Below are 18629 nucleotides of genomic sequence, written 5' to 3'. Positions count from 1 at the left end.
CATGCGTAGAAAATGTGTAACATACATGATTATTTAGCATCGGTGTCATATTCGACTCTTTCATCCCATATTGTCTATAGTCCACATTGATGTTGATCTATAATATCAACTATTCAACAGAGTTCTTTACCTCAGGCTACAAGCTCACTGAGTTTAGGAGATGATGTCAGGTCAGATCACTGATTGGACACCTTGAATCCCAAAACAACATGTTCATGTGTGTATATGATTATAAATAAACAGGCTGTCAGCAAGGAGGGAGAGCAGGGGCTGGACTTTCCAAGTACAGGCTTAACATTAACAGCACAGTTATTGTGTTATTTCACTATAGCCTGTTTGGAAGTTCTGTAATGTTAAAGTAAGGTTGCTTGTAATGAGTCTCGTCATTTAATTTACATGTAGCAGAGAAAATGAAAGGTTTGGTTTAGTCTTTCCTTGGAATGGAAAATGGGTCATCTGTCACAGAGTTTACTCTATCTGGGTTAAATGAGATATTGGAATACAAGGTAACATTGTTCTGTGTCACTTTACTGTTTTACTGTATTATTAATATAGTAAATATTACTCTAATTGTAACCATTATCATGTATAAAAACCTCCATGAGCCAATGTACATCTTTATATGTAATTTGTGCATCAATGGACTGTTTGGTACTGCAGGCTTCTATCCCAAATTCCTTGTGGATCTATTGTCTTATCATCATGGTATCTCTTACATAGGATGCATTTTTCAAGGTTTTGTAATGTATTCTTTTGTGTGCATTGATATTTCTTTGTTAGCAGTGATGGCTTATGACAGGTATTTAGCAATCTGCAGACCACTGAAGTATCACTCTGTTATGACCAGGCAGAGGGTCGCTCAGTTAGTCTCTTTCTCTTGGCTTTTTCCGTTAGGTCTTATGTCTACTTATATGATATTCACTTTCCAGCTGAAATTGTGTGGCTCCCACATACAGAAACTTTACTGTGCTGGTTGGCTTATTCTTAAACTCTCTTGTGCTGCAACCAGTTGGGTGACATCATCCACACCGATCAATGTAGTTGCTAATGTGACAATAATGTTTTATGTTATTCTTGGTATTTTCATTGTTTGCTCTTATTTGCAGTTAATCCGATCATGTTTGAAGTCCTTAGACAGCAGAGGAAAGTTCATGAGGACCTGTGTTCCACATTTACTGGCGTTATGTAATATCACAATTGCAGTTTTATTTGATGTTATGTATATGCGCTTTGGCTCATCGAGTTTTCCACAAAGCCTTCAGAACTTCATGTCTATAGACATGGTTATTGTTCCGCCATTATTCAACCCCCTCATTTATGGTCTCACACTCACTCAAGTCCGTAACAGAATACTGTATCCATTCCGGAAAAGGAAATGACAACGGAAGTTTATTGTAATTGCGTAGGGGGTAGAAAAAGGGTCAAATTGTATTACAAAAAAGGGAATCATACTGTAGTCCACTTAATTCTGAGCAAACACAGAAAAATTACGGCACTGACTATTGGGTTTACCATATATTGTCTGTAAGGATTCTTTTCACCCTCAGATGTTATTTGCCTCACATGAAAAGCATGACACTTGGAATAAAACATTGGGTTTTAGCAGTCAGGATATCTTCCCAACAATATAGAAGTATCCTGCATATAACGCAATTGTGAATGCTCTGGAATCAAGCTTTGCAAGTTACCTGCAATGTGAATGCTATAAGACTTAGTCCTCCTATGAATGCAGAAAAGTAGGGGTATGATTTGTAGCTTTTACATGGTGTTTTTCATGTTGCTTTGCAAAAAAAAAAAAAAAAATGTAATTACTCAGTTTGTTGCCTTTAACTTGGTCCATTGTATGTGGTTTACTGGAAAAAGATCTGTATCAAGCTCTGTGTTCACATTAGTGATTAAGTCACAGTCGAACCTGACCCTATCCTGCCACCTAGTGGGAGGCTGCAGGATTGGATACTACAATTACACATGCTGGAGGACAGCTTGTGTCTAGCCTTTCTACCCTTGTGATTTTGTTGTAAATGAAAATATTCTATTTGTTTGCACACCTTTCTTGAGAAGTGAGAGGCAAACAGTGGCCTGGAAATATGTTTCTTATGTTGCTCATAACCCGAAGTAAAATTAGAAGTGAATACTTAAATTGTTTTCTCAACAATCTAAAACATTATTATATAAATGTGTATTTGTGTAATAGGGTAGTATTAGTGTAAGTTGCATTAAGGACATTAGTGGAACTGAAGTCAGTCACACATTACCTAGTCCATATCATTCCTAGTCCATATAGTACGGACTATATGACTACATGAGTCACTCTGGGAACAGGAAGGTCATTCATTCCTTAATGAAACATTTCCACTATCCTTGTGGAGATGTGGTCCTGTTTGTGGGTGTGAGTGTCATCACTGAGGCCTGTTTGCCCACCAGCTTGTTGCCAGTGTTTTGGTTTATCGTTATCCATGTCTAAGGACAAACGTTGAGCAGGCCCGGAAAAGAAGCCGCACCAAAGATAAACGCAACACATGCTGCTTACTTTACCTTTCCTTAAGACAAATGCAATAGGTTGTAAAAAAAAATACATTAAGATGTCATCTATGTTCTTAGTAGGCCTACTTATATGCTATGTTATGCAAGGTTGCTTGCGTTGACTTGTCCTAAGAATTTCAGTGCCTGACCTTGTGTTGTTCTGTGCACCTGACAATAAAAAAACTTGAAAAAACATTTCTGAATACAAATCTCTGGTGGCAGTTATCTTTTAAATAAGGAAAATGTTACACTGAAATAGCCTAAAATAAATATTGCGTTTTTTTTTTACTGTGACACTGACACTAAATGGACGAACACATTCCATGAGCAGCATTTTCGTTCTTTCATTTTATAACATTGTATAATGATTTGGAATGCTTCCATGCTTATTTTAACGTAGGCTACTAGGGGCGTTCCTGAGAATTTGTCTGCGCAAAAACGAAAGTGAAACTACATTTGATCTAGCAGTGCGTCTAGGACGAGGTTTGTTAGAAACGTAAGCAAAGAAACTTACTGAGCCTAATTTTAATATACTAATCCAACTAATCAAAGAAAACCTTTAGATAAAGCAATTTGAATTAAGGACGATTCCGTTCATCAAGCATGTAAAAGTTGTGTTTTAGGCCTATCGAAAGCGGATCCCTTAGATTTTTCTTCAACGTAGAGTGCGTTACAATTACGAAGTTGAATTGTGCTATACGTGTTTCGTTATATGTTAAATGTAATGTAAATTGTGTGTAATGTAAAGTGTGTTCATATGGCACGTCGCGAAGGGTTGTGATGAAACACTTTACACCCTGCTCCTGCTGGTCGTTATTGTATCAACCAAATACTTTTCGAGACGATGCAGGCCAAGATGGAAGAAGTGTGTTGTTATGTAGGACAACAAGGTGGTGACACATGAGATTCATTTAGTGTGCCTATACAATTTGACATCGTCTGTTAATGGGAATAGGAATAATTGTGTTGCAGTTTATAACCCAGTTTAAGAAATATAATATTTGTATTATTTATTATAATCTCCAATATAGGACCATGTAGGTTGTGCTGTTGTCTGAGGGTGAAAGGAGTTTCCAGCAGTACAGGAGTGGGGAGAACCTCCCAGAGCAGCATGGAGCAAGCTCCAGGTCCTCCTCATGAGGAGGTGATCTCTCAGTTAAAGAGGTGAGACTGAGAGGATGTAGGCTACTGGAGGGGACAATTACATACAGCCTGTCACCTGACCAAAAACCAGTCAAGGTATAACGACATCGATTTGTGGAGCAAGTCAAATCAACATCCATTTATTACATTTTGAGTGTCGGAACGATTTTAGGTTACTTCAAAATTATGTAAAACTAATGAAATGGTAAATTTGTCACATAAATAAAATGTTCAGATGAAAATGTGTTTGTGTGTAGAGTTTATATCTCACACAATGTGTTTTTAAGATCCTGTGATACACCTTATTTGATGACATTCTAGAAAGCCAAACCAAGCTGTACATTATTTGGCGTATGTTTGATTACAGCCGAAAGATTTACACAAAAAGGGAGATCGTTCATAGAGTTTACAGTACCATCAACCCAGAACGTTAACAACTTTGAAATAGAACCTCATTTGCACCTGAGCTAGTGTCTTGTGATTCTCATTATTTGGTAATGTTGTCATTACAATGCCAAGTCACCAGAGCGATAATGGTCCTCTGAAGAGTCACCTTTGTGTACTTTTTATCTTCAAACATGATAGTGTGTCTGTTGAGGATGCAGAGTCACAATTAGCCAGCGACGAGCCTTCAAATAAGGAACAGCAACTTATGAAAGACAGGTGAAGTATACGATCTGTACTAGACAGTTTGTTGTACAACTGTACTACTTTATATTAATGTTGTTGTGTAGTAGTAAGCCCTTAAGGGTTTGTGTTAAGATGAAATCTTCTCAGTTTTTCTAGCCTATTTGACTTTACCCAGTCTTCAAATGTTGACATGATTATTGAAAGTTCTTGTTGCTTTTTTTGTCGTCACCCCTTTAGGATGTATTAGCAAGGCATTTATTATTTTTTTTAATTGTTTTGCTGAATTGTTGTAGGGTGAACGAGGAGAGACCAGTATCACCAACCCCCAGTTATCTGTCTATGAAGAGCGAACAATCAATGTCTGTTCTTAAGAATCGCAAAGACCAAGACATGCCTGATGAGAACGAGTAAGTTGTTTTAATTATGGCAATATTATAGATTTTTACATCAACATAGAAATTAAAAATTCATTTAACCTTACTATTAATTCATGCATTCATTTATGTCACTGTAAATATGACTATTCCCTACAGGGTTCAGAGTGACAGAGCCGGCTCACCAACCCCCAGTCATGTATCCATGAAGAGTGACCGCTCCATGGATATACCCATCAGCTTCAGGCTTGGAGGTTCAGCAACAATGTGAGATCATACTACTCAAGCAATGTCACTCATGAGGGAGTGCAGTATTACTGAATATCAATACGCTGCTCTAAAACAATTTACTGGCTTTCACATGTGTATGTGATTGCTTTGTGTGCTTTTTCAACGTTCGATCCAGAGAGGGTCTTTGTGATCCTTGTTTTGATGATGAAAAAAATCGTATAGGCGTGAAGACCTGTCTCACCTGCAGCAGCTGTGACAGAAATAGTTTTGCTGAATTGTTGTAGGGTGAACGAGGAGAGACCAGTATCGTCAACCCCCAGTTATCTGTCTATGAAGAGCGAACAATCAATGTCTTTCCTTAAGAATCGCAAAGAGCACGACATGCCAGATGAGAAGGAGTAAGTTGTTTTAATTATGGCAATATTATAGATTTTTACATCAACATAGAAATTAAAAATTCATTTAACCTTACTATTAATTCATGCATTCATTTATGTCACTGTAAATATGACTATTCCCTACAGGGTTCAGAGTGACAGAGCCGGCTCACCAACCCCCAGTCATGTATCCATGAAGAGTGACCGCTCCATGGATATACCCATCAGCTTCAGGCTTGGAGGTTCAGCAACAATGTGAGATCATACTACTCAAGCAATGTCACTCATGAGGGAGTGCAGTATTACTGAATATCAATACGCTGCTCTAAAACAATTTACTGGCTTTCACATGTGTATGTGATTGCTTTGTGTGCTTTTTCAACGTTCGATCCAGAGAGGGTCTTTGTGATCCTTGTTTTGATGATGAAAAGAAGCGTAGAGCCGTCAAGACCTGTCTCACCTGCAGCTGCTCCTACTGTGACAAGCACGTCAGGAGGCACTACACTGACGCAAGGTTTCAGAAACACAGTCTGGTGGATGTGGACCCAGCCATACAGCAGAGACTCTGCCAGGATCACCACAAGCCTCTGGAGTTGTTCTGCTGGACTGATAACATGCTGATCTGCAGACAGTGTTCTGTAACACAGCACGGAGGACATGATGTCTTTGTAAAGGCTGAACAAGCTGCAGGAAAGGTAGTCACTTAAGTTGATACTGTGATTTATAACTTGTGAAATTTTGAATATGTGTAATGGATATTTGATAACACACCATACAACAACATTTATGTTCATAAATCGAACAAATGTTTTTGTTTTAAATATAATTACTTAATAAAACAACTGTACTTTATTAACAGGAACGTCAAAGGCTAGATACAGTTAATCGTAAGTGTGTGTTATGAATATCCAAAATTAGATTATTTATATTTTATTTTATTGGCAATAGAGTTTCTTTGATAAACTGAGCCTTTATCCTTTGCATGATTTAAGAAAGCTTTTGTTCATGTTAGTTTATTCATCTTTTTCATTCTGCACTTCATCAGTGTTTCCTCCTGGAGAGATCAGCTTCCTGTCAGTGAAGCCAGACTCTGTAACTCTGACCTGGGGACCTCCTGAGGGTCTGGAAGGACCCAGGAAGTTTATAGTAACCTGGGAGGGTGATGGAGAACAGAATAACCTGATCATAAAAGACATGTACAGAGTACAAATCACTGGGCTTAAACCTGGTCAACATTATGATTTCAAGGTGGCAACAATGGGAGCCGAAGGAAGCCAAAGCAGTTCTATTTCAAAAACTGTAATAACAGGTAATATTATTTTATTACTGCTAAAATCATCTAGATTCATGAATAATGCGTAATCTGGAGTCAACTGTGAACAGAATGGCAGATTACTAGTAGCTACAGTAAACAAAGTCTCGGGACACATACATACTTTTAATGTGTTTATTACATTGTGCTCTATATAACCTGGCAAGGAGTATTAAATCCCACTTGAATAATCATCTCAAAATTATTTAATGTTGTCATTTTTCTCAAAGCGGTCCCAAAGCCCAGCTACCTGGAAGTAACAGAGAGCCTGGACAGGTCTCTGTCTGTAGAATGGGGCAGAACAGAAGGATTGCAGCTCTCTCATCGCTACTTCATAACCTACAGGAGCCCTGGATCAGAACCGCTGGCATTATACACTGAACACACAACAGGTCCACTCCACTTCTCCAGAACCCTGACTGACCTGCGGCCTTGTACTCAGTACACTGTTGAAGTCTCAACAGTGTTGACAAATGGGCAGCAAAGTGAACCATTGTCTCAAACCATCTCCACCAGTAAGACATCTTTATTATTCTACTGCTCTCTGTGTAGAAGATTGACCTTTTACAGTGCTGTACAGTATTCCTGTATACAAAAACTCTTTAAATTCTTCATATTTTTGTATCCCTCTTTTTAAAACACCTTTATGGCGTCTTCTAGAGATGTTGATGATTCTTGCAGATAAAGCGGTATGCCATCTGCCTTAAGGCTGTTCTTGTGAGGAGTGTGGAGGGGTTTGGATTCCCTTGATGTTGTTGTTTTGACATATTGCAGCAGCAACAGGTTCAATGAACAGGACAAAAAGGGATAGACAGAGTGGGCATCCTTTTCTGATTCCCTGTGCCATGTGAAACTGTGATGATAATCCGTTGAAAGCAACTCGGGCCATTGGTGAGCTGTACAGTATTACTATCCACTGAATAAACATGTATCTGAAATCCAATTTGTGTAGCGTTAGAAATTGAATTTATTTGTCATTTTTTAGTTTGAGTTGGTTAGTCTGATGTTTTTCTGATTTGTTGCTCTTTGTGAATAATGTGTTGACATCAGGATCTTTAAGCACAGAAGTGTTTCATCATCATACATGCTGTGATCCAATATTGTCTCTTGCATTACTTTGTTTACGTTCGCAATGTTACTGATTTGGGCAGAGAACGTTTGAACTTTCATTTAGATGTTTTCTTCCAGAAGCATTTTGATTGGTGAATGGGAGGATTTGAGACTGGATTTCAGTTCTGTGAGGTCTGCGTGTAATTATTCCAATAATGAGAGATTGTTGTTGATAGACGAGTAAACTGACCTTGATTGTGGTAGTTTTGTACTCAGTCTCGATAGACTGGTCTTCTCAGTTGCTTTTTGCTGGGTTCGAAAGGTAGTTGTTGATGAAGGTTTACAATTTTTGGACAGTTGAAGAGGTAAGTAATCAGATGTTGGCAATAGTGGGAGTAATATATACAGGCTAAAGGTTTGGTTGTGATGTTTCTGCTTGATGAGAATTTAGAAGGATGTCGCCATGTTGTCTTAAACCGCTTCCTCACAATGTACCCATAGCTGCATCATCAATGTAGAGTGTCTTTAATGTAATAAAGTGTGTGATTGTCTTTATTGAGCAATATGTAATGCATTCAATTACATGAAGTAAGTGGAATTCCATATCCTTACGCAATGTAGAATTCCATCAGTTTGACACGTTAATGTTTGGAGTCAGTAAAAAAAGTAGCAGAGAAGAGAATGTGTCAGTTACCTTTGCCACGACTCCCTGCCTAAAATAGAGGTGTTTATGTTCAGACCAACAACTTAAACAACAAGTGTTTACTGCAAATCAAAATGTTTCTATCAAATCTCTAAAATACCCCCCTTTCACTTAAGGAGTTCCATCACCAACTGACCTGACCACAGAGCAGTTACAGCCCTCCTCTGTGACCCTGCGTTGGACCAAGCCTGAAGGAATGGAGACAATCCCACATCACTTCCTCATAACCTACAGCAGCCCAGGAACAGAGTCCCAGCCCACACAGACAGGAGACTGCTGCACAACACTGACAGACCTGCTAGCTGGTACTCACTACACTGTTGGAGTCTGTACTGTGCTGGATCATGGAGGACAACTGAGTAAACCTGCCTCCACAACCATCATCACTGGTGAGACACTTGTACATTTCAATTAAAGTTTTTGTCACCAGAACATTGTCTGCACGTAAATTTTGTCAAGGGACTCTTGAAACTGTATTTTATTACAATGTTCATGATCTTTTATTACCTTCTCCAGACGGGTGGCCTATGGGAAATTGTGGACCCACTGCAAGAACAGAGCACCCCCACCCTACCTCCCCCACCCTGCCGCCAGCCAGAGGAATTCAACATCAGTAATTACACAGAATATTTTTTTTATTTATTTTTATCGATTCAGCAACATTTGGTATATTACCATAGTATACCCTATAGCTATAGAATTTTAAGATGACATGCTCCATTACCTCTCCATTGATATGGATGGGGATGTGTAAAGCTCCAGGCTAGTCTGAAGTCCACAATGATCTCGTTGGTCTTCTTGGTGTTGAGTGTCAAGTTGTTGTCGTTGTTGGTGCCACTTAGCCAGGCGCTGGATCTCATCTGTGTAGACGGTCTTGTTGTCTCTGCTCAGGCCATTGTGGTGTCATCTGCAAATGTAATAATGCTGTTGGACCCCAAAACTGGAGTTGTGTTTACGACAGTAACGTCATAGTGGTAGCTAACTAGCTAGCCACAGTCACAAACACTGCTAATGTCACAATGTCAAACCCCTGCGTGCGTTTACCTACAGTACAAGTCGCTTTTCAGTAGCTTCTGGGAGATTGCTAGCTAACTAAAACTGCAAAAAGACTCACAGGGCACAGACCAGGGTGTCAATGATATATTGGGGTCTAACTAAATTATTTTCCCAATAAATATTCAACACTACCCCATCAGGAAAACTGGGCCCACTGAACTGTTTGCAAGTGTGTGTGTGTCATTGACACAGGTATGAGTCTCTGTAGACTGTGTGCTCTCTGTGTGTGCACACCTCTCTGTGCATCTTGTTTATGCCTTTTTCTTTTTTTAGTGATATTCCTACACAGAGGAAAAATACAAAAACCCAACAACCCAAAAACTCCACCTTACCTAACTGTTATTTAAATCTGTTAGTTATAGAAATATGTTCCCTGTTACATATTTTGTGTTGACAAAATATCAGTAACTGTGGTCTTGTGATTGATAAATATTGTTGACTTGAGAGGGTTTTTGGGTCACTGTAAAATAAGTCTGTTTCCAAAATTGACTTGAAAATCCTTTCACGAGTGAGATAAGGAGCTGGCCTCCATGTTAAATTGTTGTAGATAAGAACAAGATAGTTAAAATGCGTAAACATGTCGTCAATAGGCATAGTAGCTGCCGTCGGTATGTGTGAGTGTGAGTATGAATGGGTGCGTGAGAGGCAAAATTGTAAAGCAGTTTGGGTGCCGTTAAGTTATAAAAACGCGCTATATAAATGCAGTCCATTTACCATTTTAGCTTACTCTAAGTATTTTCTGGTGTAAAATAAGGATTGAATGACAATGATGAGGTAAGACCATTCAACAGAAAATCTAAATACATTTTCATCAACATGACATAAGCAATTGATAATGTATGAAACACCGGACAATAGTAGCATTGCCAATTTGTTTACAGGAAGGAGTAAATTATTTTATTAATGCATTAATGACTATTTTGAGGTTAAACAAGTTGTTTTGAGAATTGTAATTGTGATCTGAGAAATGTAGGTACAAAAGCCATAGGAAAAACTATCCGCATCGAAATCACAAATATCACTTCTAATTCCAGGAATCTGTGTATGTGTGTCTGTAGATTCATATTAATTAAATTGTACGCATTTTAACACTTAAGTGTTTTTTATTTAGTATTGACAATCCTTTCCATGCTGGACTTTCCATGCTGGCGCCAAATATGCTACGACCGGTGTTGTATCACCCGATGCATGACTCTCTGGATTGGCACCCCCTTGCGGGAGCGCGCGCGATTCAAAGAGTGAAGGATACTGGGGTATATTTCCTCAGAATGCGATGTCGTGGAGCAAGAATGTTGGTTCGCGTTTGTAACTATACCGTTTGAATGACGAATTTTAAGGATTTTGTGTTGAAAATAGCATCTGATATTTACACAGATAACAGACTTCTGTCTCCCCTTCTTTTGGATGCGATATCAAGACGAAATCCTTCACTCTTTGAATCGCGTGCGCTCCCGCGAGGGGGTGCCAATCCAGAGAGTCATGCATCGGGTGATACAACACCGGTACTGAATACAGAGATTCGTTATAAGAGAGATGAAGAGAAGTCTATCATTTCATTACACGTTAGTAATAACCTTTTATGCTTTTAAGTTATAATACATTTGGGCACATCCATGTTTTAAGCACCCAAATTGATACATTACCCTTGTTAACCATCAAACATGATACGCTACTGTGACTACAGGAGAAATTCACATTCAGTTTTTGTAATACCCGGTTACATGTGCAGGTGACCTTTGTTTTTATTCACACGGTTCAGACAGGAGGTAGGCTATGGTATATGTAGGAAAATACGTTAATTTAGTTAACATAGATCATAAATGTCGCTGGCACACAAGCTAAATAATAGCTAAAGAGAGAGACTAAAGCAACCAGCAGCCCTCGATATCAAAGGCGAATTACAACTGACTGCACCTGCGTGCGCTGTCCCCACGTATTCAGTGTCCATACTTATCAGGTACATTAACAGCCCTCCCGGGCCGTGACACACCAGCCCGCCTTGCATTCCCCTCTCCCAATTACTCGTGCCTTCTATTAAGGTATATCACCTGCTCATGTAGTGCACCCTATTTCAGTGTCCCACCTGACACACCGGCTTGGGATTGGTTCCACTAGGCTACATTTTGGATGCAGTGTCCGAACTGTCACACTCATGTAATTGGTGTTCACTTGAGGAAAGGCTTTTCTCCATACCGTGTAGATTTTGTAGAGTTCAGAAACAAATGGGTTGAAAACCCTCTCATTATCCTTCACATAAGATGGTCTCTCATAGAAGTTCATAGCAGGCAACAAAAGGCGTGACTGCGGCCACAGGGAAGTCAGGGTGAATTACGGCACACAGAAACGCCGAGGCAGATTCCCAAGCCAGCAACAGGATTAGACGGCTCACATTTTGAGAGGAGACTAGTGGTTATGAGTTAGACACATTAAACACACAGAAAATTCAAACGGATACAATTTAATGCACTTTTTAAAATTGGCCTAAAAACCTATGCCTTTGACTGCTTTTGTTATCTGAAAGACTGCGCATGTCTGTGGACTCCTTGCATTATTTGATGATGTATTTTTTGTAGAAATGTTGTTTAGATATAATAAATTGAATGAAATGAAATAAATTGTGACATACCCTAGGATTTGGTGAAGTGCTGCCTGCTGGAAATGCAAGCCACAAAAAATTGCTAAAAATAAAATAAAAAAAGATTATAGGAAAGCTGGCCAAGTTTTCCCAGCACCCTTCAACAAACAGAAGTATCAAGGTCAACCACCTTTACATCTGTCAAAATGTGGTTGTCAGAAAACCCAATAACCCTTTATGTAAGCCTTCAGTGTGTATGCCAAAGTAAATTTTGCATAGCTGGAGCTTTTATTGGCAAGTTTTTGGCACAGGTGAAACCATTTTAACATGTAGAGAAAAATGCTGGATGTCCTTTTTGGATAAAATATTGATTTGACTTCCTAATATTTAGTAATCTATCCAATTTCTTTTTTTAGGTTTGCATCAACAGCAAAAATGTCATACCTTTCACCGATGCTTACGATTGGTGGACAAGGAGGTTCTCCCTTTGACTTCAATGGTATCGACAGTGGAGCCATGCTGGAGAAGATCTGGGTGTGGGTAGGAGGCTGGCAGGTGAAAGCTGTGAAAGTTTGGCTTACTGATGGTCGAAGCCAAGAATTTGGAGAACCTGCAGGAAGGTTTTCTGAATTTCAGTTTGAAGATGGAGAGCATTTTACCAAGCTTTCACTGTGGGGAAATGGTGCTGGAACACGTTTGGGTGCCATGAAGTTCCAAACAAATCGCTCAAGGGAGTTCTTTGCTTACATGACAGACTGGGAGCTGAAAACTGAGTACCCTGTTGATGTCGGCTCCGGGATCTGCGTTGGAGTCTCTGGAAGGGCTGGTTCAGACATGGATTGCTTAGGTTTCCAATTCATTAATACCATCAAGTCTACCGTATTGACGGATGTCTATTACCCCACACTTCAAGATGTAATACCCCAGGTGGCTACTGAGCTAATTAAGTCTGTGACCTACAAAAACAACTTTTCTGTCCCTCAAGAATACAAAATTGAAACGTCTAAAACGATCACCAAAAAGTCATTGTGGTCTGTAACTAACAAGTTTGAAACAAACTTTAACTGTTTGGTGAAAGCAGGAATCCCAGAGGTAGCAGAAGTATCTGCTGGATATGGCTTCACTGTGGGGACAGAAAGCCCGCATGGCTTAGAGGAAGAGAGATCCCATACTGAGTGTCTGTCTTTTCCGATTGATGTTCCTGCAGGAAAGACCGTACATGTTGACATCACTATTGGTAGAGTTACAGTTGATCTCCCCTTCACTGCCACAGTGGAAATTACTTGTCTCAATAACAGTGTTCTGATGTTTAACATCAGTGGAACCTACAAGGGCCTCACTTACACAGATGCAAAAGTAGTTACAAAGGAGATGCCTTAAACCAGGCCCAGATCATTTGTCCTTTATGTAATGTGGGGCCGGGTCGGTCTGTAACAGAAACAGTATTATTGTGGAGATTTTATAATGATTTTAAATGTATTAATAATGCATTAGTTTATTATTTGCATGAGTTTATTATTTTGTTATTCACCATACATCCATACATATCAAGGGATATATAGCCTATTAAAAGAGCATTATTACCATCGTAAGGAGCTTTTTTCATATTAATTGCTATTGAAATCAAAACATTTACTAACGTATGCATATTAATCAGTGTTAACTTTTTTGTTTTTAACGTAATATTATATATAATGCTAGTAAGAGTGTTGTTATGATTTGCACAACTAAAGAGGATAAATGTCTAAGCATTTCTGTTTTTAAATTGAAAATAATCTGAATGTTCGAGTGAAGGTGAAATATATTGAAAACATTTTGATGACAGATGATGAGGACATTGAAAGGCAACATCCCATGATGTATACAGAGGATAACATACTTGCACACAAGTTTAGTGCATGTAAAGATGGGGTGAAGGTCTTTGTTGAAAGCATTTTGCACACCACTCTACACAGCACATTTGTGGTGAAACTATAGGATAGCAAGCTTACAGAGACTTCAAGAAGCTTATAATGATGCAATGGTATAGTGCGAGTGAAATGTTAGTGGCTGCAGTCAATACTTTGCATGCTGTTTTAATCAATTTTATGTATACGTTTATTTGTTGACTCAACAATTCAGAAAATGAAATTGTGGGCATATCGACTGTAAGGATCAGTACTATATACTACAAATCAAGCTGTGGAAAATCTGTTACCGTTGCGTCTTTGTTACACACTGATCTGTATGAATTATTGTTATTTTTTTGTCAATGTAATGAACTGTCTTGTGTCTTACTGTAACTGGACCCTGAGTCTGTATTAAAAGTTTTTGAATAGGAAACTATTTGATTTTGTTTGACAATGGGGACTTTTGGGAATGTTACTTTTTGAAATGACAACATGTAAGTCTGCTGTTGCAGAAGAACTTCTGAGGGGTATACAAGCCTGTATATAATGTATAATATAATGTATACAAGCCTGTTCATTGTTGCTTCATGAGAGACAACTACAAACTCGGTAGCAAGTGTCTCTTCTATGATTGCAATCATTAAAGTACTCGACTATTAGAAGCTTAGTCAAATTTATCTCGTTAAATTGATGCATGAGTTCACCGACTCCTCAGTCTTTAGGCAGGATTTAGGAATCTGTGAAGTGGTTTCCATGTGGAGAAGGAGGCATCCAAGTCCTTCTGTTATGATGGTACAGTATACAAAGTGGTGTAGTCTAGCTTTTATGTAGTGAGTATACTGTGAATTTTAGGACCTAGTCTCGGTTTGATCTGAGATATAGGGACTTTCACAGGTAATGCAAATTTGAATCTTTTAGCATTCATTTGACAAAAAAATAGTTTTGGGAGCTTCATGTAATATGAACTCATATTTTTATTTGCCCTAAAATGACAACCCACATTTCTACTAAAAAAGATTCAAGGCTTTTGAGAAAACATTCGGCTTTGCCGAATGAATGAAGGTGTCAAAGTTCTGTCACAAAACAATATTGTTACTATCCTCACACTTCTATAAGTATTATTTTTCTAAGGACAATTTTGAGTGAGCCTTCTGTTCTTCACTCAAAATTGTCCTTCTCAACTCTTTAAAAAAGGAAAGAAAAAGGTGCAGTGGTCTATATTTTGTTGCTGTATATGGCTCATTAGACTTACAAGTCACCACAATTTCTTGTCTTTGGAACTGGTTATCTTTCCGCCATTATTCAGCCCCCTCATTTATGGTCTCACACTCAGAATCGCCACACATGGCACTAGAGAGGTGGCATTGACCTCAATAGAGAACTCTGAACAAACTCAGTGAGTAGGGGACACGAGCAGACCTGCTCAGCTGCTCTAAATCACGCACCCTGGAGAGACTAGAGACCTGTGCTGGCACTCAAAACTATTCACCTTCTGGCCTCAAAGACTTGACTAAACAAATAGTTTGCCTCAATAAATCATGGTTGACACTTGAGCTCAAATACTTTAATATAGTGACTGTGAATGTAAGTAGTACCATAGACCTGGTATATACTGTATCAAGTACAGCATGTTCACTGTAAATCTACGGTGCTGTTGACGGTATGCATGTGAGTGTGTGTGTGTGTGTTTGTGTGTGTGTGGCCCCCTGTCTAAACCTGGCTGGTGTTGAACATGTCTCTCTTCCCCCACCAACCTAAGCAGAGATCCCCTTGTGAGAGTAGACCGACAGATTCCCACTCTCTGCTATTTGCAGATGGATTTTTTACACCCAAGATTGAAACAATGCACGTCTTGAAGACAGAAATATGTGGGCAAATCACATATAACTGCAGTCATAGAGCCCAGCTGTGCGCCTGTTTTTGGTCGAGTCACGCGTTTAGGCTGAATTAATCTGATTGGTCTAATTGGTGTTGGCCCACATTAACACTGTTGCATTGCAGGGGGAAGATTAACGAGGCAGTCAGGGAACCAGCATTCATTAATGAGATTTCAAAGTCTTTCAAGCTGTAATCAGTTCTGAGGAGAGTCTGGGAATCTTTGGGTTTACAGAGGAAAGCCCACACAGTCTCCTTCTGTGTTGTTGCCAGTGGCCTGGTCAGGAGAACTGCATTCATTTGTTTCCATGAATGAGGACAAAAGATCTGATTGAGAGAGTGAGTCTTCATAAAGAGCAGCCCCTACTCTGAGCTGCCAGCTGGGGTCTGATGCTGTTGTCTTTATGTTTGTTGCATTACATTAACCTGCTCTTATGGTAACTTCAGTCAGCCTTCTAAAAATGGCAAGAAATTGCCAGTCTGAACTGAGGAATGCATGACAGGAAAGGCTCACTTCAGAAATGTGCCACAAGGGGGCAGTATCTAATAAATAATCATTGAATAATGGTCATGGACGCTGTTTCAAGGCCTTAGCCATGGAGTTAACATTGGGGGGGACAAATTAAAATTGTTATGATAATTTCGGACAGCGTGCGTGGTTTCCTGTCATAGCGTAGCACATTTATCATTTTATATCAATATATTGGGGGGGACATTTTGACCAGATTTGAATATTGGGGGGGGGGGGGTCCCCCAATATATATTATGATTATGGCCTTGCACTGTTTAATACTGAAAGTGGAAAAAAACACACAGCCAGTTACAGTACCACTGTGATTATGAATCAGACTTTCATAGTGTGTTTATTTTCGTTAGCCAAGATATATACTGCACACGTACATTCATAGGATCTCACCCTATTGCTCTCCATAGCTTTTGATCCAAGCTGGATCGCCAACCACAGACCCTCTGTTCTACAATAACCTGACTTTGCTCCTGTTCTGAACATAGACCTATCCCCCCCCCCCCCCCCCTACAACTTTGATAAGCGGGACCAACACAGACCCCTCCACCCCACACCCTAGAACCCTCCCAACCACAACCCCCCCAGAACCGCCTCGATCCCATGGACCCCCTTCCCCTTTACCATCCCTGAACCACCTAACATACTGAAATGTGTGTGCACCCAACCTACTGAAATTTCATGCATTATTCGACAGTTTATTGAAGAGAAGTGTGACAGGAAAGGCAGGGAGAGAGGGGAAGGCAGGGAGAGAGGGGAAGGCAGGGAGAGAGGGGAAGACAGAGAGAGAGGGGAAGACAGGGAGAGAGGGGAAGACAGGGAGAGAGGGGAAGACAGGGAGAGAGGGGAAGACAGGGAGAGAGGGGAAGACAGGGAGAGAGGGGAAGACAGGGAGAGAGGGGAAGGCAGGGAGAGAGGGGAAGGCAGGGAGAGAGGGGAAGGCAGGGAGAGAGGGGAAGACAGGGAGAGAGGGGAAGGCAGGGAGAGAGGGGAAGGCAGGGAGAGAGGGGAAGGCAGGGAGAGAGGGGAAGGCAGGGAGAGAGGGGAAAGCAGGGAGAGAGGGGAAGGCAGGGAGAGAGGGGAAGACAGGGAGAGAGGGGAAGACAGGGAGAGAGGGGAAGGCAGGGAGAGAGGGGAAGGCAGGGAGAGAGGGGAAGGCAGGGAGAGAGGGGAAGACAGGGAGAGAGGGGAAGGCAGGGAGAGAGGGGAAGACAGGGAGAGAGGGGAAGACAGGGAGAGAGGGGAAGGCAGGGAGAGAGGGGAAGGCAGGGAGAGAGGGGAAGACAGGGAGAGAGGGGAAAACGTGCATCACACAGCCAAGACCGGACTCGAACCCAGACGCATTAATTGTATTTATTTAAATATTAACTTTTTTTTTCTTCTTTTTTATTTTACAGTTTTCCTTTTGATTTAATTGAAGCATAAAATTATAGCATGTAACTTACTGTAACTGTCACAGCCAACAGCAGCAGTCAGTCATACCAACAGCAACCTTGGGCCAAGTCCAAGTGCACAGTCATGTCCTAGCCAGGGGCATGGCCAGGAGGGCCATCTTTTCTGCATGTTTATTTGTATTCTGGTTATTTTGTGAGAAACCCATGTGAGGGTGGCACAGGGAGAACATGGAAATTCCACACAGAAATGCTTTTTTCTGATCAGTAAGTCAGGCTATCTTATATTGAAGGGGTGGGGAGATGGAAATAGCACGGGGTTCATAGTTGGTTGATGTGGATGCTATTCAAGACTTTTGGTAATTATTTGTACAAACGATGTTATTGATTTTAATTATGAATTAAAGTCATTTTAGTCCTTTTATCGCAAAAGGTTCAGTTTGTAATTTTCCAGCGGCGCTGATAACTTGGATAGGCTATGAGGAGTAAGATCATATAGTGAACTGTAGTTTTACCTGCATGCTTCCTCTACCCAGTCAGGCCTGGCTCCACTCGCGCAGAGTGGTGAAAGGTAATTCACTTTTAAAAAGGGTTATTAATTAGTGCTCTCTAATTAACTGTAGCATGATCAAATTGTTACCAAATACATTTACATGTTGATTCTATGCACATTTACGCGTGGCGTTCACCACTTCTGGAGTCTTGGCGAAGTTTAGGACCTGATTTATTGTCCTTACCTCTTGTCTAACAATATTTAATAGCCGGTTGTATTTTATCATGAATGAAAACGATGCCTCTCATATTCAAGACAAAATGATTTTCTTCATCTGAACTTTTTAAGCCTTGATCATGTCATTCCCAATCACTCAAACAGAAAGACTTACTGTAGGCTAAATAAAAATTAAAAAAAAGTATCAACTCCGAATTTATCATTTGGAGTTGGTCTTCGCTGCATATCCTAACTTCACCTGCCCTTC

General features: G+C 40.0%; 2 protein-coding genes across 4 annotated transcripts; both read left to right on the top strand.

The window, feature by feature from the left end:
* The first annotated feature begins 440 nt into the window (after positions 1-440).
* LOC146234884 (olfactory receptor 5AP2-like) lies at positions 441-1379 on the top strand. The gene is made up of 2 exons (XM_084688590.1): positions 441-1008; positions 1042-1379. The coding sequence occupies exons 1-2, from the start codon at positions 441-443 to the stop codon at positions 1377-1379; spliced, it is 906 nt and encodes a 301-aa protein (XP_084544716.1).
* Positions 1380-2956: 1577 nt separating this feature from the next.
* LOC146234883 (uncharacterized) lies at positions 2957-14296 on the top strand. 3 transcript variants are annotated; one of them, XM_084689614.1, is made up of 14 exons: positions 2957-3019; positions 3555-3687; positions 4252-4329; positions 4590-4703; positions 4830-4937; positions 5186-5299; positions 5426-5533; positions 5673-5973; positions 6138-6165; positions 6324-6587; positions 6821-7105; positions 8460-8732; positions 8860-8956; positions 12391-14296. In XM_084689614.1, the coding sequence occupies exons 2-14, from the start codon at positions 3635-3637 to the stop codon at positions 13352-13354; spliced, it is 2787 nt and encodes a 928-aa protein (XP_084545740.1). In that variant the 5' UTR covers positions 2957-3019; positions 3555-3634; the 3' UTR covers positions 13355-14296. The 3 variants fall into 3 exon arrangements, with proteins under 3 accessions (XP_084545740.1, XP_084545739.1, XP_084545741.1); XM_084689613.1 differs by lacking the exon at positions 2957-3019 and adding an exon at positions 3051-3413; XM_084689615.1 differs by lacking the exon at positions 2957-3019 and having other exon boundaries at positions 3462-3762.
* Positions 14297-18629: the final 4333 nt, after the last annotated feature.

Source organism: Hypomesus nipponensis, chromosome 23, assembly GCF_054491055.1.
Source record: "Hypomesus nipponensis isolate SF chromosome 23, ASM5449105v1, whole genome shotgun sequence".
Lineage (NCBI taxonomy): Eukaryota > Metazoa > Chordata > Actinopteri > Osmeriformes > Osmeridae > Hypomesus > Hypomesus nipponensis.
This window is presented reverse-complemented; position numbering and strand designations above follow the sequence as displayed.

Coding starts and splice junctions, on each gene's coding strand:
- LOC146234884 (XM_084688590.1), top strand. CDS start 441: ATGGAAAATGGGTCATCTGTCACAGAGTTTACTCTATCTGGGTTAAAT. Junction 1,009..1,041: donor ACTCTCTTGTGCTGCAACCA/GTTGGGTGACAT, acceptor CGATCAATGTAG/TTGCTAATGTGACAATAATG.
- LOC146234883 (XM_084689613.1), top strand. CDS start 3,368: ATGCAGGCCAAGATGGAAGAAGTGTGTTGTTATGTAGGACAACAAG. Junction 3,688..4,251: donor GTGATCTCTCAGTTAAAGAG/GTGAGACTGAGA, acceptor CAAACATGATAG/TGTGTCTGTTGAGGATGCAG. Junction 4,704..4,829: donor GACATGCCTGATGAGAACGA/GTAAGTTGTTTT, acceptor TATTCCCTACAG/GGTTCAGAGTGACAGAGCCG.